This window comes from Ranitomeya variabilis, chromosome 5 (genome assembly GCF_051348905.1).
Source record: "Ranitomeya variabilis isolate aRanVar5 chromosome 5, aRanVar5.hap1, whole genome shotgun sequence".
NCBI classification, from domain to species: Eukaryota; Metazoa; Chordata; class Amphibia; order Anura; family Dendrobatidae; genus Ranitomeya; species Ranitomeya variabilis.
Genome location: NC_135236.1, coordinates 166949452 through 166973733, shown reverse-complemented (window position 1 = coordinate 166973733; position 24282 = coordinate 166949452). Strand labels below are relative to the sequence as shown.

General features: G+C 49.7%; 1 protein-coding gene across 2 annotated transcripts in view; it reads left to right on the top strand.

Moving 5' to 3' along the window:
• The first annotated feature begins 15025 nt into the window (after positions 1-15025).
• The window catches only part of MFGE8 (milk fat globule EGF and factor V/VIII domain containing), a 74228-nt gene continuing 64971 nt past the window's right edge, over positions 15026-24282 (top strand). The window contains exon 1 of one of the 2 annotated variants that reach the window (XM_077263464.1): positions 15026-15289. In XM_077263464.1, the coding sequence (XP_077119579.1) occupies positions 15226-15289 (64 nt within the window). In that variant the 5' untranslated portion in view covers positions 15026-15225. The remainder of the gene's footprint in view (positions 15290-24282) is intronic. The other variant, XM_077263463.1, reaches the window with a different exon arrangement.

Below are 24282 nucleotides of genomic sequence, written 5' to 3'. Positions count from 1 at the left end.
GACGTACCATCACTCCTCTTAGTGGCGAAGCGACAGTACTGCAATGACCAGGACTCTGGGGCGCTGCACTCCCCCCCGGTTAAATCCAGTACTCCCGGACTGGGAAAAGAAGAACAACAATACATGTTAGTAACAGACATACAAAATTTTGAAATGCTATGAACAAGTAAATGCTATGAACAAGTAAATATAACAGGGCTTCCCTTTATGGGAGGTGAGGACACTTGAACGTTGCAAAAGTTTGGTCATGCACAGTTCATGACTCCCAGTTCAGTGGGTGCAACCTTGAAACAGCAGGGACCCCGGGTAAACAAAGGGGTCCCTGTGAAAGTTTTGGAGCAATTCACTGTCCATTACTCCATTGTCCATTTTAAAACCTGTAACAAAGATATTTACACAAACATTTTCAACCAAATAGCAACTATTGTTAATATCTCCAAGTTTTGTAGCGAAGTGGAGTTTGATTCTTGGTGCTACGAGTAGACCTCTGCAGTGCAGGGGTTGCTATTGGCCTAACAGGGCCCGCTACGCTTGCTATCGCTGGTGTAATGCACTGTCTTCTAGCTACACTTCTAGTGAGTCTGGGTAGCACTGGCATGCTGGAGCTCTCAGGGCTGCTGCTACTACTGGTGGGTATGGCAGATTCTCCGATAGCAGAGGGAGGACTTGCCGGTTCAACGGTTGGCATAGCATCCTCTGGTGGGGTCTGCTGTGATTGCGGGTCCGGATGATCTGGCACCATATTTAGTTCTGGCGGTTTCAGTTGACGAAACGTTAAGACAGGTACCATGATGGCTTGATTTATTTGAGTCCAAGACTGGGGAAAATCGCCAAGAACAGTGTGTATCATCTTCTCCTCTTCTACAGGTGGAGAGGTTCCTGGATCTGTTTCCCTCTCTCTCAACTTATCAGGGCATATTTTAAGGTGGTCCCTGGATATTGCCATTGAGGTTTCTCCTCCATCTTTGCTGATGAGACAGACCTTCGTGTTGTCGAAATCGGATGGCAGGATGGTATACGGTTCCGCTTCCCATTGATCTTCAAGCTTGTGTAGCCTCCTCTTCCGTTTGAGTACTTGCTCACCGGGTGACAAGGGAATCACAGGGGCATGCTGATTGTAGTCCCTTTCTTGTTTTTGTCTGGCTTGGGCGAGACTTCTTTCCACCCATTCCTGTACTTTGCGGTATCTTTGCTGCCTTTCTGTATCCCAATCTGCATCTGGCGAGGTATCTTCGGGAGTTAGGACCCCCATGTCCAGATCAACAGGCAACTTACTAGATCTTCCTCGCATCAGGTACGCTGGAGTGCAGTTGGTGAAATTCACTGGGATGTGGTTGTACATGTCTACCAAGTCGGGCAACTTTGTTGGCCATAAGTTCCGTTCCTCCACAGGTAAGGTCTTCAGTAAGTCGATTACTCCGCTTCAAATGCTGGCCCCTGATCGGTCAGTACCTTTTCCGGGTACCCATGGGGTCTGCAGAAGTACTGCTGGAAGGTTTTGGCGGCCGTCCTGGCCATTAGATCTTTGACGGGCACGACTACCAGGAATCTAGAGTAGTGGTCCACGATGGTGAGGGCGTAGATATAGCATGACCGACTAGGTGTTAACTTCACATGATCTAGCGCGACCAGTTCGAGCGGCCGTTTGGTGATGATGGGCTGCAAGGGAGCCCGTTGGCTGTCACGGTCCTTCCTTCGTAGGCTACAGGGGCCACACTCCTGACACCACTTCTCGATGGCTTTCTTCATGCCAGTCCAGTAGAACCTCCCACGGAGTAGCCTCTCCAGCTTCCTCCATCCGAAGTGTCCTGCCCCATCGTGGTACGCTCCCAGATCCATTGGCACATCTTGTCTTGGGACCACTATCTGCCATACCAATTCATGAGTGCGTGGGTCAATGCTTCTCCGGCACAGCTTACTGTCGTGAATAAACAGTTTGCCTCTCCCCCTCCACAGCTGTTGTGTCTCTTGTGGGTCATCTGGGCCGGGATGTAAACCTGCCTGTGTCTTTCACCCGACGGACCGCGGGGTCACCATCCTGGGTCTCTGCCCACCCGTGATGGGGCAGGGGGTTCAGCCTGGCGCCTTGCTTATTCCTGCGCCTGTTCTCCACCTGATGGGAGCACTGGGTGGCCTTGGGGCAATGGAAAGCGGGTAGCTCTACCTCTTCAAGTGCCTCAGGGTCTTCTCCCGTCTCTGGCAAGTTGGGCATCCGGGACAATCCATCAGCATTTGCGTTCTTGTGCCCTGCCCGGTACTTGATGGTGAAGTCGTAATTGGACAACCGGGCCGTCCACCGCTGCTCCAAGGCACCGAGCTTTGCTGTGTCCAGATGCGTTAGTGGATTGTTATCCGTGAAGACGGTGAATTTTGCTGAGGCCAGGTAGTGTTTGAACCTCTCCGTCACTGCCCAAACAACGGCGAGGAATTCCAGCTTATATGGAATATAAATACGGCTGGCGTAAGCGATTACCCTCTCCTTGCCTTTCTGGACCTGGGACAACACGGCTCCCAGTCCCACATTGCTGGCATCCGTATACAGCACAAACGGTTGATTATATTCAGGGTAGGCCAGTACCTCTTCTCCCGTCAGCACCAACTTTAAGTAAGTGAACGATTCTTCCAGTCCCTCGTTCCAATCAAATGGGGTATTCTTACCCTTGTGTTGTGAACTGTATTTCTTGGCTCCCTCTTGTGATCACTAGCGGTATGACACTTTGATTGTCTTTCTCCAGGTTGGTACCCACCTGGTTCGTTAGGCCTTGGGTGTTCCTATTTAGACTTCCTGGAAGCTCAGTCTAGTGCCTGGAATCGATGTAATCAGTCTATGTCTGTTTTCTCCTGACTCCTGGTCCTCTGATTTTTGCAAGAAAAGCTAAGTCCGCTTTCTTATTTTGGTTTATTGCATTTGTTCTTATTTTGTTCCAGCTTGTACAAAATGTGATTCCTGTTTTTGCTGGAAGCTCTAAGGGGGCTGATATTCTCCCCCCACACCGTTAGTCGGTGCGGGGGTTCTTGGATATTCAGCGTGGATATTTTTGTAGGGTTTTTGCTGACCGCATAAGTCCGCTTCCTATTTTCTGCTATTAATTAGTGGGCCAATCTTTGCTAAATCTAGTTCATACTTACGTTTGTCTTTTCTTCTTACCTCACCGTTATTATTTGTTGGGGGCTTGTATATTAACTTTGGGGTCCTTTCTCTTGAGGCAAGTGAGGTCTTATTTTCTCTGAAAGGGTTAGTTAGTTCTCCGGCTGGTGCGAGACGTCTAGAACCAACGTAGGTACGTTCCCCGGCTGCTTCTAGTTGTTGTGCTAGGATCAGGTATGCGGTCAGCCAAGTTACCACCTCCCTATGAGCTGGTTTTTGTGGTTGCGGACTTAGCTACAACTCCTGAGATCCTCTACCACTAGGATCATAACAGTATTCCAGGCCAAAAAGTGAATATTTAATGCATTGCAGAAGCGGGATTAAAAGAAAAGTTCTGAGTTTTTTTTTGGTTTTTTTTTCTTCTTCCCCTTTTTTCCTCTGAGTGGCTTGAAGCTCTGCTGCAGACATGAATGTTCAGACTCTGATTACTAGTGTGGATCAGCTTGCTGCATGAGTGCAGGGCATTCAGGATTTTGTTACAAGTAGTCCTATGTCAGAGCCTAAGATACCTATTCCTGAGCTGTTCTCTGGAGATCGATTTAAATTTAGGAATTTTAGGAATAATTGTAAATTGTTTCTTTCTTTGAGACCTCGTTCGTCTGGAGACTCAGCTCAGCAAGTAAAAATTGTTATCTCCTTCTTGCGTGGCGACCCTCAGGATTGGGCTTTCTCATTGGCGCCAGGAGATCCGGCATTGACAAATATTGATGCGTTTTTTCTGGCGCTCGGATTGCTTTATGAGGAGCCCAATCTTGAAATTCAGGCAGAAAAAGCGTTGCTGGCTATTTCTCAGGGCCAGGATGAAGCTGAGGTATATTGCCAAAAATTTCGGAAATGGTCCGTGCTTACTCAATGGAATGAGTGTGCTCTGGCCGCAAATTTCAGAAATGGCCTTTCTGAAGCTATTCAGAATGTGATGGTGGGCTTTCCCATTCCTACAAGTCTGAATGATTCTATGGCTCTTGCTATTCAGATTGATCGGCGTTTGCGGGAGCGCAAATCTGCTAATCCTCTGGCGGTGTTGTCTGAAGGGACACCTGACTCAATGCAATGTGATAGAATTCAGACTAGAACCAAACGACAAAATCATAGACGTCAGAATGGGTTGTGTTTTTACTGTGGTGATTCTACACATGTTATCTCAGCATGCTCTAAACGCCTAGCAAAGGTTGTTAGTCCTGTCGCCATTGGTAATTTGCAACCTAAGTTTATTTTGTCTGTGACTTTAATGTGCTCATTGTCTTCCTACCCTGTTATGGCATTTGTGGATTCAGGTGCTGCCCTGAGCCTTATGGACTTGTCATTTGCCAAGCGCTGTGGTTTTGTTCTGGAGCCTTTAGAAAATCCTATTCCTCTTAGAGGAATTGATGCTACGCCATTGGCGGAGAATAAACCACAGTATTGGACACAAGTGACCATGTGCATGACTCCTGAACATCGGGAGGTGATTCGTTTTCTTGTTCTGCATAAAATGCATGATTTGGTCGTTTTAGGTCTGCCATGGTTACAGACCCATAATCCAGTTTTGGATTGGAAGGCAATGTCTGTGTCAAGTTGGGGTTGTCAGGGAATTCATTGTGATTCCCCGTCGGTGTCTATTGCTTCTTCTACTCCTTCTGAGGTTCCGGAGTATATGTTGGACTATCAGGATGTGTTCAGTGAGTCCAGGTCCAGTGCCCTTCCTCCTCATAGGGACTATGACTGCGCAATAGATTTGATTCCTGGTAGTAAGTTTCCTAAGGGACGATTATTTAATCTATCTGTACCTGAGCATGCCGCAATGCGTTCTTATATAAAGGAGTCTTTGGAGAAGGGACATATTCGTCCATCCTCTTCCCCTCTTGGTGCAGGTTTCTTTTTTGTAGCCAAGAAAGACGGATCTTTGAGACCTTGTATAGACTATCGGCTTCTGAATAAAATCACGGTCAAATTTCAGTATCCTTTGCCACTATTGTCGGACTTGTTTGCCCGGATTAAGGGTGCCAAGTGGTTCACCAAGATAGATCTTCGGGGTGCGTACAACCTTGTGTGCATTAAGCAGGGAGATGAATGGAAAACTGCGTTTAATACGCCCGAAGGTCATTTTGAGTACTTGGTGATGCCTTTTGGGCTCTCTAATGCTCCTTCTGTGTTTCAGTCCTTTATGCATGACATCTTCCGGAAGTATCTAGATAAATTTATGATTGTTTATCTGGATGATATTCTGTTTTTTTCTGATGATTGGGATTCTCATGTAAAACAGGTCAGGATGGTGTTTCAGGTTTTGCGTGATAATGCTTTGTTTGTGAAGGGCTCAAAGTGTCTCTTTGGAGTGCAGAAGGTTTCCTTTCTGGGTTTCATTTTCTCCCCTTCTACAGTAGAGATGGACCCAGTCAAGGTCCGAGCTATTCATGATTGGACTCGACCCACATTTGTTAAGAGTCTACAGAAGTTCTTGGGTTTTGCTAATTTCTACCGTCGTTTTATTGCTAATTTCTCTAGCGTTGTTAAACCTTTGACGGATATGACCAAGAAAGGTTCTGATGTTGCTAATTGGGCTCCGGCAGCCGTCGAGGCTTTCCGGGAGCTGAAGCGCCGGTTTACTTCGGCGCCTGTTTTGTGCCAGCCTGATGTTTCACTTCCCTTTCAGGTTGAAGTGGACGCTTCTGAGATCGGTGCAGGGGCTGTTTTGTCGCAGAGAGGCTCTGGTTGCTCTGTAATGAGACCTTGTGCTTTTTTTTCTAGGAAATTTTCGCCTGCGGAGCGGAACTATGATGTTGGTAATCGGGAGTTGTTGGCCATGAAGTGGGCATTTGAGGAGTGGCATCATTGGCTCGAGGGAGCTAAGCATCGTGTGGTGGTCTTGACTGATCACAAAAATTTGATGTATCTCGAGTCTGCTAAGCGCCTGAATCCTAGACAGGCTCGTTGGTCGTTGTTTTTCTCCCGTTTTGACTTTGTGGTCAATGTCTGTCATCTGGAATGTCTGTCATCTGGGTGGTATGTGATCGCTTTTCCAAGATGGTCCATTTGGTGCCCTTGTCTAAGTTGCCTTCCTCTTCCGATCTGGTTCCTTTGTTCTTTCAGAATGTGGTTCGTTTGCATGGCATTCCTGAGAATATCGTGTCTGACAGAGGATCCCAGTTTGTGTCCAGATTCTGGCGATCTTTTTGTGCTAAGATGGGCATTGATTTGTCGTTTTCATCTGCCTTTCATCCTCAGACTAATGGCCAAACGGAGCGAACTAATCAGACACTGGAGGCTTATTTGAGATGTTTTGTTTCTGCAGATCAGGATGATTGGGTGACCTTCTTGCCATTGGCTGAGTTTGCCCTCAATAATCGGGCTAGTTCCGCTACTTTGGTTTCGCCATTTTTCTGCAACTCTGGTTTTCATCCTCGTTTTTCCTCGGGGCATGTTGAATCTTCTGACTGTCCTGGGGTGGATTCCGTGGTGGATAGGTTGCAGCGGATTTGGAATCATGTGGTGGACAACTTGAAGTTGTCACAGGAGAAGGCTCAGCGTTTTGCCAACCGCCGCCGCGGTGTGGGTTCCCGACTTCGTGTTGGGGATTTGGTTTGGTTGTCTTCTCGGTATGTCCCTCTGAAGGTTTCCTCTCCTAAGTTTAAGCCTCGCTTTATTGGTCCTTATAAAATTTTGGAAGTCCTTAATCCGGTGTCTTTTCGTTTGGATCTTCCGGTGTCGTTTGCCATTCACAATGTGTTCCATAGGTCTTTGTTGCGGCGGTACGTTGTGCCTGTGGTTCCTGCTGTTGACCCTCCTGCTCCGGTCTTGGTTGAGGGCGAGTTGGAGTACGTGGTGGAGAAGATCTTGGATTCTCGTCTCTCTAGACGGAGGCTTCAGTATCTGGTCAAATGGAAGGGCTATGGTCAGGAGGATAATTCCTGGGTGGTCGCCTCTGATGTTCATGCAGCCGATTTGGTTCGTGCCTTTCACGCTGCTCATCCTGATCGCCCTGGTGGTCGTGGTGAGGGTTCGGTGACCCCTCCTTAATGGGGGGGTACTGTTGTGAACTGTATTTCTTGGCTCCCTCTTGTGATCACTAGCGGTATGACACTTTGATTGTCTTTCTCCAGGTTGGTACCCACCTGGTTCGTTAGGCCTTGGGTGTTCCTATTTAGACTTCCTGGAAGCTCAGTCTAGTGCCTGGAATCGATGTAATCAGTCTATGTCTGTTTTCTCCTGACTCCTGGTCCTCTGATTTTTGCAAGAAAAGCTAAGTCCGCTTTCTTATTTTGGTTTATTGCATTTGTTCTTATTTTGTTCCAGCTTGTACAAAATGTGATTCCTGTTTTTGCTGGAAGCTCTAAGGGGGCTGATATTCTCCCCCCACACCGTTAGTCGGTGCGGGGGTTCTTGGATATTCAGCGTGGATATTTTTGTAGGGTTTTTGCTGACCGCATAAGTCCGCTTCCTATTTTCTGCTATTAATTAGTGGGCCTCTCTTTGCTAAATCTAGTTCATACTTACGTTTGTCTTTTCTTCTTACCTCACCGTTATTATTTGTTGGGGGCTTGTATATTAACTTTGGGGTCCTTTCTCTTGAGGCAAGTGAGGTCTTATTTTCTCTGAAAGGGTTAGTTAGTTCTCCGGCTGGTGCGAGACGTCTAGAACCAACGTAGGTACGTTCCCCGGCTGCTTCTAGTTGTTGTGCTAGGATCAGGTATGCAGTCAGCCAAGTTACCACCTCCCTATGAGCTGGTTTTTGTGGTTGCGGACTTAGCTACAACTCCTGAGATCCTCTACCACTAGGATCATAACACCCTTGGTCTTCCTGGATTGGCCCACCAACAGGTCTTGCAATGGCGCGGCCTTCTTGGTGAAGTCCTTGATGAACCTCCTGTAATAGCCTACCAACCCGAGGAACTGCCGAACCTCATGGAGGTTGCCGGGCTTTGGCCAGTCCTTGATCACCGTGACTTTGTCGGGGTCTGGAGCCACCCCGTCAGCACTCACCACATGGCCCAGGTACTGCACCTTGGGTTTTAGCAGATGGTATTTGGACGGTTTTACCTTTAGACCAAAGTTGGACAGGGCTTCGAACACCTCGGCCAGGTGCTTCAGATGGTCCTCATAAGTCTTGGAGAAGACGATGACATCGTCCAGGTATAGCAACATGGTTTTGAAGTTCTTGTGCCCTAGACAGCACTCCATCATCTTCTGGAATGTTCGCGGGGCATTGCACAATCCGAAGGGCATGTAGTTGAATTGGCAGAGACCCATCGGCGTCATGAAGGCCGTCTTCTCCTTGTCCGCCTCTGCCACGGGAACCTGCCAGTACCCACTGGTGAGATCCAAGGTAGAGAAGTAGTTAGCAGATTTTAAAGCAGCCAGGGACTCCTCTATCCTGGGCAGTGGGTATGCATCCTTATGTGTAATGTGATTTAACTGCCTATAATCAACACACATCCTCATTGTGCCATCTTTCTTCTTAACGAGGACTAATGGAGCGGCCCAGGGGCTACAACTGTCTCTCACTACCCCAGCCTCCTTCATCTCTCACAACATGTCTTTGGAACACTGATAATGAGCAGGGGGTACAGGACGGTATCTCTCTTTTATGGGTCGATGGTCTCCTGTGGGGATATGATGTTGAATCCCTTTTACCTGCCCAAAATCTAGGGGGTGTTTGCTAAATACCCGCTCGTACTCATGAAGCACCCTGTAGGCCCCCTGCTTCTGGTCAGATGGGGTAGAGTCAGTGCCCACATGCAATTCCCGACACCAATCTTTCAGTTGCCCTGCAGAACCGTTGTTCTCCGCCGGATCGGACGAGACCAAGGGTCCGGGTGCCTGTATCACACTATTATTAACAGTAAACAGTTTGGCAAGTGTGGCATATTTGGTTAGATGGACTTCCTCCTCCCCACAGTTACGAACACGTACTGGCACCCTCCCCTTGCGGACGTCAACCACCCCTCTGGCTGTCAGGAGGGTAGGCCTATTATCTGAATATACGGGTTCTACCAGGGCCTGATAGTCTTTACCCCTGAGGCCTATGGCTGCCCGACACCATATTAACATTTCACTCCTGGGGGGTATCGCAATGGGGTTTGAATCACTCACTGTGACATGACCAATTTCACCACCAGTCAGCTCCACCTGCTGTCTCTGCATCAGAGCCCTGATTTCTTTTTGCAGGGCGCGTTGTTCACTGTAGCCAGCTGTTTCTGCTACCTGCTGTAACAAGACAATAACTTCTGCAAGACAGTGTTCTATGACATTAGTACCGATGGTCATCATGGGATTACATTCACGGCGGTCAATATCAACAATTACAATCCCTTGGGCCTCCAATTCTACCCGCCCCACTTTAATGGTGACCTCTTTATACCCCACTTGTGGCAATGGCTGACCATTACTGGCTATTATTGTGAAATCATCATCGGGGCCACGGGTAATGTCGGTGTCCTCCCAATAACGTTTATAAAGGATGTAAGGCATAGTCGTCACCTGGGAACCGGTGTCCAGCAAAGCGTTCATGGGGATACCGTCGATCACGATGGGGAGAACTGGTCGCCCCCGATGTATTTGGCTCTCCAGTTTTGCGGGCCTGCTCGTCCTACTCCTGGGGGTTGGCCCTCTGCCCCAGAGGTTGCTCGTTTAAATGACAGTACCTTGCAAGATGGCCCACCTGGTGGCAGCGGCGGCAGATAGGTCGTCCGTCCCGATGAAAGCGATCGTCGTCCCTGCCTCTGGTCGGTGGAGTCCTCCTCTGTCGCTGCCAGGGGACATCTTCCAGTTTGGAAGCCAGCTGGATCTTCTCCTTGGGGGCCTCCTGTAGAGACTGTACGGTCCGGGCTAGGGCAGCAACACTCTTGGTCAGCTCCTGCATCTGGAGGCGTAGTCCTGCAGGGGAGTCGTCTTCCAGGATCTGGGCATTGGCCTCGGCGGAAACTGGCGTATCCGGCGCCACCTCCTGGTGGTACGTGAGGGCTTGACGCCTGGGAAGTACGGCACGGCTGGGCTGTCGCTCCGGTAGCGCCTGGATGGCTTTATCTTTGAATTGCGCAAAAGTCAGGTCTGGATTCTGCATGGCCAGGAAGTGTAATTGAGCCCTTTGGTGACTGCACAAGAGCCCCTCGATGAACCGCTCTTTCAAGGAGTTTATCTTCATCTTGCATGCTGTATGGGTCACTCTGCTTGATGGCCCGCAGTGCCTCCTGGAGAGTAAGGAGGACATAGTCCCGTAAGCTATCCTGCGGCCTCTGCTTGCACCCATAGAACGTCAATTTAATTTCCGTAGCGGTGCGGGTGTCAAAGGTGGTTTTAAGCTTTGCAAAGACCTGCTGCGCAGTTCTCTTATCCTCAGAGCCGCTCCAAAGAGTTGGCCTATTATCATATGAACTTTCTGGGGCTCTGTCAAGGGATAGAACTCGAGCAGGCTGCAGATCCCTTCTTTAAAGTCAGTTAGTGTGTGTGATTCTCCAGAGTATCGTGGGAGCCAGGCTGCTCCAGGTAGGTACGGCATGGAGAAGGGCATTATGGCTGCTGTAGCCGCGGCAGTATCCGGTTGGCTGATGGGGGCGGCAAGCTCTGCGGCAACCGGCGGTGGTACAAGGCCCGCGGCGGTGTCTACCGTGGGGCCCGGAGCCGCCCCTGGGTCTGCGGCTGCGTCTGCCGCCTCCGCTCCTCCCGAATCAGACATGGCCATTCCTCCCCCCTGCTAACCTGCTGGAAGTCGGGGTTCCTCTTCCGGAATCGGCACCTCACCGCATTTTCTTGTTCCGCGCTCTTTTTGGCCGGCTCCGCCCACGAAGCTATGGCTCCTCCCCTCATGCGCGGCGATGGCGGATTTTGGCGGCAAATAGCAACACACAGTCTTTGCAATAAATCACGATTCAGCACAATTCAGTCACAATTCCAAGGCACACATGACCTGATTCTTCAGGCTTAAGTAGATCCTGTTCGTGACGCCAAATTGGAGCGGCCCCAGACGCAGGACGACGGGGTACTCGAATCCGGGTCTCTCGGTTCTGAGGATGTCCCGGTGGCCCGACCCGGTCCGTGGTCCTGCTAAGGGGCGCCCAATAAAAGGTGTAGGTGGTGGTGTAGGTCGCAGTAAATAACGAGGACACAGGGTTGCAGTCTCTTTACCTCTTTACTGAAGGCTTCGGCATCCGCAATCCAGAGCACTGCTAACAGGGCTGGCTGAGACCGGCCGGTCCGAAGGCACATCCAGAGTTCCCTTTACAGGTGGAAATCAGTGTCCTTCCTACCAGCGCCTGGGTGTTGTAGTACCTCCCTGCTGAGCACCACAGGATAGTCCTCACAACTGTCGTGTATGTTTCTGATATTTCTCTCCGTCCCCCAGATGATATGGATAGGACGCACCCGTATGACGGGGCAGGCCTGGAGTTATTTTATAGGGACCCTAGAGACGCCCCTCTCCCACAATTGCCTACGTTGTCTTCGTTAGGTGTAAAGGTGAGACAGCCAACCTAGAGTTAACTGCCCGGCCGTAGTTCAAAGTAATGCGTATAGTCTCTTACTTCCTCGGCGTTCCGGACGCCGGCTACGCGCCTCAGAAGGATGTTGCTGATCTTGAGGCACGACTCCTACTGGTTCTATCTCCTTGTGCTGTGATCCTGTTTCTCACTTCTCCACAATATGCTTCGCTTCGTGTCCTTTCTTAGGAGTCTGCCGCTATAAGGCACAGGCACGGCTCCGTAACGATCTGTCCTTTTCTAGGGCTCTGTCAGGATCCCACCCCTGACAGGTCCTCTCTCGAGCTCTCCCCAGCTACTTTCTAACTGACTTCCTATCCAACCCCCAGTTTTACCCATGTGTGAGGAGTGGCCTAGTAGATAGGACCTTTTGCTCCCCCTGGCGGCCAGAGTGTGAAGTGTAATGTGTGTCTGTGATACCTGCAAGGTGAACTCTTTTAGTGCAATCAGACGTACCATCACTCCCCTTAGTGGCGGAGCGACAGTACTGTAACGACCAGGACTCTGGGGCGCTGCAGGTGGAGCCGCATATTCATCACTGTAATGAGCGGTACCACGTGACCGCTCATACAGGACAAGCTGCTGCGCTGAGAAGAAGCATCGAGGGAGCTGGGTGAGTATTTTATTTCCAGCGGGCGGGCGCACAGGGGGTGGGAGGGGGGAGGTTGCCGGGAAGTTTATTTTAACCACAAAAAAAATAAAAAAACATTGATTTTTCATTCCTTCTCTCCAGTGAACGCTGCTGGAGAGAAGGGATGAATGGCGGCTTCAGCACCACGCTGGGTACAGCGCTTACTGTAGCGCTGTCTCCTGCACGGTCCGTGTGGTACTCAGTCGGCACACGGCTGCCGCACGTGTGCCACACTGATGTGCCACGTGAGCTCAGGGACACACGGACACGGATAACTCCAGTACTGATTTTTCCGGTACCGGAATTATCTGGACGTGTGAGACTGGCCTAATGTGAACGGTCAGTATATGAGGAACATCCACAATGGCCTAGAATACACCAGAACTTAGCCACGTTGTGCACATTGCACAGATATACATGACTTTGGTGTAAACACTATATAACTTTATACATGTGCCCACAAGGACGGTAGCTAGTAGGGTTATCCCAAGACTGACTCCTACTGATGGAGACCCCACTGCTGCCCACCAGAGGGTCTAGCATTGGTCCGAATGACGTCACACATCGCTGCTTCAATCACTGTCTACGGGACGGCTGCTCCAGTCACTGTCTACGGGATGGCTGCTCCAGTCACTGTCTATGGAACGGCTGCTCCAGTCACTGTCTACGGGACGTCTGCTCCAGTCACTGTCTATGGAATGGCTGCTCTAGTCACTGTCTACAGGATGGCTGCTCCAATCACTGTCTACGGGACGGCTGCTCCAGTCACTGTCTACGGGACGGCTGCTCCAGTCACTGCCTACGGGACGGCTGCTCCAGTCACTGCCTACGGGACGGCTGCTCCAGTCACTGTCTACGGGACGGCTGCTCCAGTCACTGTCTACGGGACGGCTGCTCCAGTCACTGTCTACGGGACGGCTGCTCCAGTCACTGTCTACGGGACGGCTGCTCCAGTCACTGTCTACGGGACGGCTGCTCCAGTCACTGTCTACGGGACGCCTGCTCCAGTCACTGTCTACGGGACGCCTGCTCCAGTCACTGCCTACGGGACGGCTGCTCCAATCACTGTCTACAGGATGGCTGCTCCAATCACTGTCTATGGGACGGCTGCTCCAATCACTGTCTACAGGATGGCTGCTCCAGTCACTGTCTACGGGATGGCTGCTACAGTCACTGTCTACAGGATGGCTGCTCCAATCACTGTCTACAGGACGGCTGCTCCAATCACTCTCTACGGGACAGCTGCTCCAGTCACTGTCTATGGGACGCCTGCTCCAGTCACTGTCTACGGGACGGCTGCTCCAATCACTGTCTACAGGATGGCTGTTCCAATCACTGTCTACGGGATGGCTGCTTCAATCACTGTCTACGGGACGGCTGCTCCAATCACTGTCTACAGGATGGCTGCTCCAATCACTGTCTACAGGATGGCTGCTCCAATCACTGTCTACGGGATGGCTGCTTCAATCACTGTCTACGGGACAGCTGCTGCAATCACTCTCTACGGGATGGCTGCTTTTTTACAAGCCAAAAATAAGAGGAAAAATAAAAAAAAAAAAACTAAAAAATGTGAGTTGCTCCCTCTGGTGTAATATTCCTGTGCACAAAGCACACATACCCAACAATCCCCATCTTTGGACGTCTATACACATTAGATGCATGCATGACTTATACGTGGTGTGTAGCAAGTAATGGTAAACTGACTGACAGGGAACTAGTCTGAACTGGTGCATAACCAAAAACAACTTACATAGCAAATAGATAAATGGCTGCACTGAATTGTACTAAACCAAGGGAATGTGCGATACATGAAATGTGAATAGCATAATGGCTTGTGAAATCTATGAGAAAACACATGAGATGCTTAGCACAAAATTTGGCCAAAAAATGTGAGCCCATCCACCAATCGTCAAGGTAATCTCATGGATCGGATGGGTCCCTGACCTGACTGCCTAGTGTGAACACTTACCATGATATTAGCCAGAGGCTGTCAGGTCAGGGACCCATCCGATCCATGAGATTACCTTGACGTTGGTGGATGGGCTCACGTTTTTTGGCCAAATCTTTTCTCATGTGTTTTCTCATAGATTTCAGAAGCCATTATGCTATTTACATTTCATGTATCGCACATTTCCTTGCTTTTATAGGTGGTGTGAACGAGCAGCAAGAAACTGTCTCTTTATGGAATGATGGGACTTGTAGTTCCACAGCAGAAGCTTTTGTGTAACTAAAATTACAAATGATGAGAGTAGGAACAGTGTTTCCTCTCTGCCTGCAGCACCAGGTGCGGTGAGCGTCTCCCGGCACGGTACGGTGAGCGTCTCCCGGCACGGTACGGTGAGCGTCTCCCGGCACGGTACGGTGAGCGTCTCCCGGCACGGTACGGTGAGCGTCTCCCGGCACGGTACGGTGAGCGTCTCCCTGCACGGTACGGTGAGCGTCTCCCGGCACGGTACGGTGAGCGTCTCCCGGCACGGTACGGTGAGCGTCTCCCGGCACGGTACGGTGAGCGTCTCCCGGCACGGTACGGTGAGCGTCTCCCTGCACGGTACGGTGAGCGTCTCCCGGCACGGTACGGTGAGCGTCTCCCGGCACGGTACGGTGAGCGTCTCCCGGCACGGTACGGTGAGCGTCTCCCGGCACGGTACGGTGAGCGTCTCCCGGCACGGTACGGTGAGCGTCTCCCGGCACGGTACGGTGAGCGTCTCCCTGCACGGTACGGTGAGCGTCTCCCGGCACGGTACGGTGAGCGTCTCCCGGCACTGTGCGGTATTCACACCTGTGACTGACAGACGCCGCGGCCGCCGCAGACACAACAATCCTCCCGCCCCCCCGCACTGTATCCACAGCGCCGCGGCCTCCTCTGCCTCACAACCCGCGCTGATTGGTGGAGCCCCGCGGTCACATGACTGTAATCCGCAATCTCAGCCTCAGAGAACAGTCCCAGAGCGAAATCCTCCCGGAACAGCCAAATCCAGCGAGCGGACGGCGGAGGCACCATGCGCGGCCCCGGGGCACTTCTCCGCACTTTACTCACTTTCTGCGCTTTTCTCCAGGTGGACGGTAAGTGTCGGGAGCGGGCCGTCCTCGGTCACCGGACCACTTCTGCTGCCTACCCCAGTGTCACAGTCCTGTGCCGAGCTGGTATCGCCGGGCACAGGACACTGGATGGCCGCAGAGATGAGCGCTAGCTCTTCTGCCCCTCTCACTATATATATATATATATATATATATATATATATATATATATATATATATTATATCTTACTGCAGCTGACATTAATCTGTGCCCGTGATTTCTAACATATACTTAAGGGGACAGTCCAACATATTCCGCAGCGCTTTACAAATTATAGAGGGGACTTAGTCTATTGCTTTCTGTTATCAGCCCCACTCCGGGATGTTGCGTTGCTGCCACCTACCTAGTATCGGATAGCATCTCCTTATATGAGCCTGGTGCTCCTGCACTGAGACCCTTCCCTGAGTGTATAAGGGGTATATAGAAGCAGCCTTGCCAGGACAGGTGGAAACACCTGATGCCCCATCTGACAAAGCAGCGGCTGCCTGTACGGAGTCAGTGTTCGGATCAGCGCCCCAAAATCTGAACGGCAGCCAAGTCTTTCTCTCCATTCATTATTTGGCCCTAAATGACTTCAGCCGTTGTTGTGATCGCCACCCCTGGTTATTTTGGGAGCTAAGGCCGATTGAAGCAGCGACGCACGAGATTAGGGAGGAGGTGGGATTTGTTTCTTAGCTTAGGATTGTTTCCAAGGAATACCAGTTCTACCCGTCTGCTCGAATCGTTAGTGATCAATATACGCGCCCGGCCCGCAGCAGCATGACTTGTACATGAAGCAATCTGCAGTGAAATCTAATACTGAAAGGGTTAAAGGGCCCTGGAGTTTATATAAAAAAAATGTTTATTTACTAAAATAATAAATATTTCTCTATATGAGATGTGACCAGGATATATATGAGATACAGTGCTGATCACTATGTCAGTGGCGTTCAGCCTGGAATGGCTGATAACAGAGAACAACTTCATATGGGGGATATAAGCTTCTGGATCTTTGTCCTTGGATAGATGTGGATGTGCCGCTGTATAGAGAATTATTGCATACTGATTAACTAGATGCTAATAAATGTAATTAGTGGGATATTTATTTCCCTTTTTCTTGCTGATATTGAGTATAACAAACAATAGTATCAGGACAATAGTAATGTGACGCACCAGACGTGGGATTATAAAAGAAAGCAGAAGAGTTTATTATGGCCGGGTCTCCGGTGGGAGAGGGAGTTTTCACCAGTGGGAGTTTGTTTTCTAGCATCAGTGACATGTAATGGGCGTTGTGTGTGAGAGAATGAGCTCATGCTGGCAGCCCAGCAGCCTATGGGAGCGATCAGCAAGCACCGACCTGATATTCTGCTTAGTAATACAGTGATGGACCCGGATCTGTGCTTTTCATTCCAGGAACCAATAGCACAATGTGCCAGTGTAACACGCAGGGAACGTGCCCACCGGGCACAGCCTCACGGTATCACACAGTGTAACACGCAGGGTACGTGCCCACCGGGCACAGCCTCACGGTATCACACAGTGTAAGGCTACTGTCACACTATCAGTATGTGGTCAGTATTTCACATCAGTGTTTGTTAGCCAAAACCAGGAGTGGGTCAAAAATACCGACTTGATAACATGTTTCTATTAGGCTGTGTGCACACGTAGCAGATTTTTTTCGCAGTTTTTCGCTATAAAAACGCTATAAAACCGCGAAAAAAAACCCGCTCACATTAAGCATCCTATTTAATAGAATGCAATCCGCATTTTTTGTGCACATGCTGCGTTGCCGCATTCCAGAAAAAAACGCAGCATGTTCATTAATTTGCGGAATCGCGGGGATTCTGCACACCTAGGAATGCATTGATCTGCTTACTTCCCGCATGGGGCTATGCCCTCCATGCGGGAAGTAAGCAGATCATGTGCGGTTGGTACCCAGTGCGGAGGAGAGGAGACTCTCCTCCACGGACTGGGCACCATATAATTGTTAAAAAAAAAAATTAAAATAAAAAATAGTGATATACTCACCTTCTGATGGCCCCAGAGTCTTCCCGCCTCTGAGTGGTGCACACGGCCGCTTCCGTTCCTGTAGATGCTTTGTGTGAAGGACCTGCGATGACGTCGCCGGTCGTGCACACAAAGCATCTATAGGAGCGGAAGCCGCTGAGGAGATCGGCTGCCTTCGGAAGGTGAGAATAACCATTTTTTTTACATTTTTTTAAAATTATTTTTAACATTATATCTTTTACTATTGATGCGGCATAGGCGGCATCAATAGTAAAAAGTTGGTCACACTTGTCAAACACTATGTTTGACAAGCGTGACTAACCTGTCAATCAGTTTTCCAAGCGATGCTACAGATCGCTTGGAAAACACTAGCATTCTGCAAGCTAATTATGCTTGAAAAATGCTAGTTTTTAGCAGGAATATGCAAGCCAATTCCGCATGCGATATACCCGCGGCAGGAGTTGCAGAATTGCCGCAGAAATTTCCGCGGCAATTCTGCAACGTGTGCACTTAGCCTTATAGCTTTCCCCTCTGTTTGTTCCAGTCCTGGTTTTGGCTTACAAATACTGAGGTAAAATACTGACCACATACTGATAGTGTGACCGTAGCCTAACACGCAGGGTACGTGCCCACCGGGCACAACCTCACGGTATCACACACAGGAGGAAATCTCCTCTCCGACCTGTTATCTATTGCCATGGATCTTAATAGCCACATAATCCTGTCTAGACTGTAAAAGCCAGTCAGTACATTACTGGCCCCTAATTCTCTTAAGTGCTCTGTGTTATCACTTAAGGTACCTTCACACGAAACGACATCGCTAGCGATCCGTGACGTTGCAGCGTTCTCGCTAGCGATATCGTTTCGTTTGACACGCAGCAGCGATCAGGATCCTGCTGTGATGTCGCTGGTCGCTGAATAAAGTCCAGAACTTTATTTGGTCGTCCGATCGCTGTGTATAGTTGTGTTTGAAAGCAAAAGCAACGATACCAGCGATGTTTTACACTGGTAACCAGGGTAAACATCGGGTTGCTAAGCGCAGGGCCGCGCTTAGTAACCCGATGTTTACCCTGGTTACCAGCGTAAAAGTAAAAAAAACAAACAGTACATACTCACATGCGCGTCCCCCAGCGTCTGCTTCCTGACACTGACTGAGCTCCGGCCCCAAAGTGAAAGTGAAAGCACAGCGGTGACGTCACCGCTGTGCTGTTAGGGCCGGAGCTCAGTCAGTGTCAGGAAGCGGACGCCGGGGGACGCGCAGGTGAGCATGTACTGTTTGTTTTTTTTACTTTTACGCTGGTAACCAGGGTAAACATCGGGTTACTAAGCGCGGCCCTGCGCTTAGCAACCCGATGTTTACCCTGGTTACCCGGGGACCTCGGCATCGTTGGTCGCTGGAGAGCGGTCTGTGTGACAGCTCTCCAGCAATCAAACAGCGACGCTGCAGCGATCGGCATCGTTGTCGCTATCGCTGCAGCGTCGCTTCGTGTGAAGGTACCTTAAGTTCTGCATTCAGCCTTTTGTATTTACAGTTTTCGATGGATATTTTAAAAGTAAACATTAGCAGGTTGGCGTTACAATAATTAGTGGTTTCTTTAGTGTCTGTAATACACTTCATCCCTTTAGCTGACTATATATTAAAAGGTATTTCCAGACAACACAAGTTATATCCTCACCACTGGATAGGTGGTAACTGACTGGGACCCCCCATTCTCTAGTAGAGTTGAGTGAATATGTTCGGAATCGGTCGTCGAATCTGAATTTGCCATATTCATGCAATATTGGTGCCCTGATTGTGCCGAATATGTTTGATCGGTTCTGAACATATTCGGTCATTTCTACTCCTATTGACTCCAATGACAATCGGCTCTGTTCGGCGAATATTGCAAAAACCATATTCGCCGACGATCGTAATCGGAACCTAATTTTGAAAAATTTGCTCAACTCGAGTCTCTGGTACATGGGACCTGTGTCTTTCACTTTCCCACTGCCTCAAGACTGTAAACAGGAGGAGTTCCATGGAGCATGGAGTTTCATGGTTTTCACAGAACACTTACCCATTATCCTCTATGGAGCTGTACGCAGATCAGTGTTTTTTTGCGGACGGTGGTTGTTTTTTTTTTCATGTATGAAAATCACCGATGGTAAAAACTGAACACTGCTGACACTCAGATCCAAAATGCTGATTAAAATCTGAGTTTTGTGTACAGGAAGAGTCCTGAACATCTGACTGAGGCCTAACCTTTACTATAAGCATATGGAGCTGAGGTGTTGGGCCGAACATCTCCCTTGCCTGTCCCATACACGAGTGCTCTGCCAAACACTCATGTATATATATTTTTGTCAGGGACGGGGGAGAAAGCCACCGCCAGGCAGACACTTCTGACAGCAGCTTATCTCCCCTGAAAACAAAACAATTGTGTGGTGAAATTTCCGCGCGTCTTCCTTCTCTCCTCCATTTTCTGTCAGTGAGCAGCGATGTTGTGTTTTCGGTCCATGTGCTGTCCGTCTGCTCAGTGATTTTCCACACAGTCCAATGATTTGTGTGACAAGCATTGCCACTGTTGCCGGGCCCTGGCCAGACTAGGACAAGGCTTCTAGCAGGCAGCCCCCTCACTTGCCATATGAACGAGCACACAGCCCTGCGGACATGACTGGCCTGATTTTTCATGCAGTCATCTTAATCCGTCCTTACCCTGAGGGTGGTATTTTTTCCATAAAAACTTTATATGAAATCACATTTTGTCCTAGAGATTATGCAGATTTCGACAGAAAAGTTGCAGATGTCATTGACTGATTTTTCTTTTCCATGCAGTATCACTAGTTCCTGTAAGGGCATGGGTTCAGGTTAACTTTACTAGTAGGGTAAAATGCTGTTTGTCCCCCCCCCCCATCCAAAATAGCAGCGTGTGAACAAGCTCTGTTACAAAAGAGCAGAATCCTGACAGCATGCAAACTACCCAGCTTTTATTAAGACTAATTCTTACTTGTTTAAGAGTATCTACTATCTGCAAGGAAACTTACTTTCCATTCCTACAAACTTCTGAGAATTTCCCCTCGTTAGAGAAGTTTCTGAACCGTAGATTTTTGGAACCGTAAAATCTTACAGTAGTTTCTTACAAATGGTGCTATAGAGATTGAATGAAACAGCAGAACATCTGCAAAACCTCCGCTGTATTATAATGGAGGACACAAGCGCCCCATTTTGGAGTTCAGGGCTAGTCTCAGCAGATGAACCCTCGCTGAACTTGAGCTCAGCTGGTGAGAGACTCTCTATTTCTTTAAGGCTACGTTCACATTAGCGTTAAGCTAATGTGCGTCGGGTTTGCGTCGGCGACGCAGCGGCGACGCATGCGTCATGCGCCCCCTATACTTAACATGGGGGACGCATGCGTTTTTTTTTTGTTGCGTTGTGCCACACATGCGTGTCTTTTGCCGCAAGCGTCGGACCAAGAAAACGCAACAAGTTGCATTTTTCTTGCGTCCGATTTTCGGCAAAAACCGACGCATGCGTCGCAAAACGCAGCGTTTTTGCGTGCGTTTTGCCGCGTTTTTGCGTGCGTTGTGCGTTGCGTCGCCGACGCAGCGGCGCACAACGCTAGTGTGAACGTAGCCTAACACGTGCATCAGCGAGGACTAGAGCAGTAGGATGTGCAGGACAAGGGAGCATGAGATAAGCTGAGGCAGGTGTACATTGGACAGGTAACTAACTATATAGAACATGGATACCTTCCAGCAGTGAGTGTGGGCACCGCATGGTGTCGGACCGCTGTTGACAGTCCTGCCCCATAGAGCAGCCCGGAAGAGGAAGAGCTGCTCTCTTGATGTGGAATAACAGAATTGCTGGCAGGAGCGGAGCAGTCTGTGGTTGCTCTGAGCCAACACTGGTCAGAACAGGCAGGTAGTTAGTTAGCAACTACCTTCCTGTCAGTTCTTAGCTCCATGGAAAAAAAAAGATAAAATAGTCCCTTAATAAGCCCTTCAAAACTAGGGTTGCTAAACTCCAGTCCTTAAGGGCCACCAACAGTGCATGTTTCAGGATTTCCTTAGCATGGCACAAGGTGTTAGAATAATCAACTGTGTATATGACTATATTATCACAGGTGCAATACTAAGGAAATCCTGAAAACATGCACTGTTGGTGGCCCTTAAGGACTGGAGTTGTGCACCCCTGCTTTAAACGTTTGGCCACACCAAGAGTGCACCATGCTCCTGTGCTGACAGTCCCTTTAAAATGCCTAGAGTATTGATGTTAGAGGAGTTCGGCGCTTCACTTAGAAACTGTCAAGGGAGCAAGGCCTGGAGTAAGGACAAGTGAGAAAGGCTATGTGCACACGTTGCGGATTGGTGTGTGGATGTTTCCTTACTGTTTTTGCAAAATCTGCAGGTAAACCGCACTGCGGATTTACCGTGGTTTTTGTGTGGATTCCACCTGTGGTTTTACACCTGCGGATTCCTATTGAGGAGCAGGTGTAAACCGCTGCGGAATCCGCACAAAGAATTGACATGCCGCGGACAAAAAAAACCCCTGCTGCGTTTCCGCGTTTTTTTTCCGAAGCATGTGCACTGTGGATTTTGTTTTCCATACGTTTACATGGTACTGTACAACGCATGGAAAACAGCTGCAGATCCGCAGCGTCAAATCCGCTGCGAATCCGCGGCAAAATCCGCAACGTGTGCACATAGCCTAACACCTTTCTAGGGCACCTCTCCAAAAAGTTGGGACAGGTGAGAAACAGCCGATCTAGTAATCTACTAGCCTGCAGATGGTTCTTAAATGTAATACCATTTTATGGTTTAGTGACAAAAATATTCATTGCATGCATTGAAAAATATGGAAACCATAATGGAACCTCAACAGATCCCATTATAAATGATTGTGATTCACTGGCCACCATTCATATCCATCTTATATGCAGATTTGAACAAAACCTAACGAAGGTAAAGTGTGGAGTCTATCACTTTACTCTTATTACCATTATCATATTATAGAGTTCCTTATGTAACATGTATAAAGTGTGTAGGGTTTCACCCGCTTTCAGGCATGGTAGCATTCACACAAGTATAAGAAGGCCATGCAGTTGAGTCTAAACAGATTAAAGGGGTTGTCCACTACTTTCAATTAACCCCCCAATGTACCCCCCCGGGGCCCCTAATGAATTGTGCCATTACCTTCTGTTGACGTTTTCGCCTGTGAGCGGCGCTATTCCTCCTGCTGAGTCCGGGTCACATGACCCCCAGACTGCAGCCGCCGCTCATTTCCGCCGACGTCACGTCAATTTCCAGGCTCTGAAAATTGACGTGACGTCAGCAGCAGGCGTGACCAGCCCCCACAGTCAGCAGTCACTCAGCAAGAGTGACTGGGCTGTGGGCGGTGCTGGGGGCTGCCTGCAGGGCTGTGCTGGGGGCGGGCGGGGCTGTGTGTGCTCACTGCTCAGTGCTGGGATCATGGTGTGTGGCTGGGCTGTGCTTCGGTCGCCGGGGGTCTGCCGGTGCTTGTGCCCGCCGGCGCCGGTGCTTGTGCCCGCCGGCGCCGGTGCTTGTGCCCGCCGGCGCCGGTGCTTGTGCCCGCCGGCGCCGGTGCTTCTGCCCGCCGGCGCTGTGCGTGTGTGTGCCGGCGCTGTGTGTGCGTGTGTGCCGGCGCTGTGTGTGCGTGTGCCGACGCTGTGCGTGTGTGTGTGTGCCGGCGCTGTGCGTGTGTGTGCAGGCATCGTCCGATGGGACTACAAGTCCCATCGGGCTCTGCCTGCTACACTGACAGTGAGTGACACATTAGCCAATGATGGGACAGTAGTAGTCCCATCATCCGGCTAATGTGTTGAATGTAAAAAAAAAAAAACACAGTACATACATACATACATACAACACCATGCAACGACATGCACCATGCGACGACATGCGACATGCACCATTCTACGACATGCACCATGCGGCAACATGCACCATGCGACCACATGCACCATGCGACCACATGCACCATACGACATGCACCATGCGACACATGCACCATGCGACGACATGCACCATGCGGCGACATGCACCATGTGACATGCACCATGCGACGACATGCGACATGACCATGCGACGACATGCACCATGCGACGACATGCACCATGCAACGACATGCGCCATGCAACGACATGCGCCATGCAACGACATGCGCCATGCGGCGACATGCGCCATGCGACAACATGCAACAACATGCACCATGCGACGACATGCACCATGCGACGACATGCACCATGCGACGACATGCACATGCGTCAACATGCGACATGCACCATGCGTCGACATGCGCCATGCGTCAACATGCACCATGCGTCAACATGAGACATGCACCATGCGACGACATGCAACACGCACCATGCGACGACATGCACCATGCGTCGACATGCACCATGCGTCGACATGCACCATGCGTCGACATGCACCATGCGTCGACATGCACCATGCGACGACATGCAACATGTGACATGCGACATGAAACATGCCACATACAGTACGTACATACAACAGACATACAGTACATATAACATAGATTACATACTCACCATCACTTGTCACTTTGATCCCCGAAGCCATTGTCATCTGTAAAAAATATTAAAATAATAAACAACCAATATACTCCCTGATCCGCAGAAATCCAATTAAAACAAGTGTCCCACGACGATCTCCCGTGGAGAGCAGGAGCCTCTGCTGATGCAACCACTCTCCAGGGGCTCCAGGAACACAATGAGGGGAGGAAGGTATCCTTCCATAATGTATTCCCCACAATGTATTCCTACACCCCTGTGAGAAAATAGTCCCTAGTCTCACTTTATGGCATGCTGTATGAGAAAGTTCCCACGCAGCTTTTTGCCATAAAGTGAGACCAGTGAACTTTAGTAACCTCAGTGATGCACTACAGGAGCCATTGTCTCCTGTCAGTGTGTCACTGAGGGTCCTATAGAGCAGTGACACCACCCAATGTCACTGTTCTATAGGGGAGATC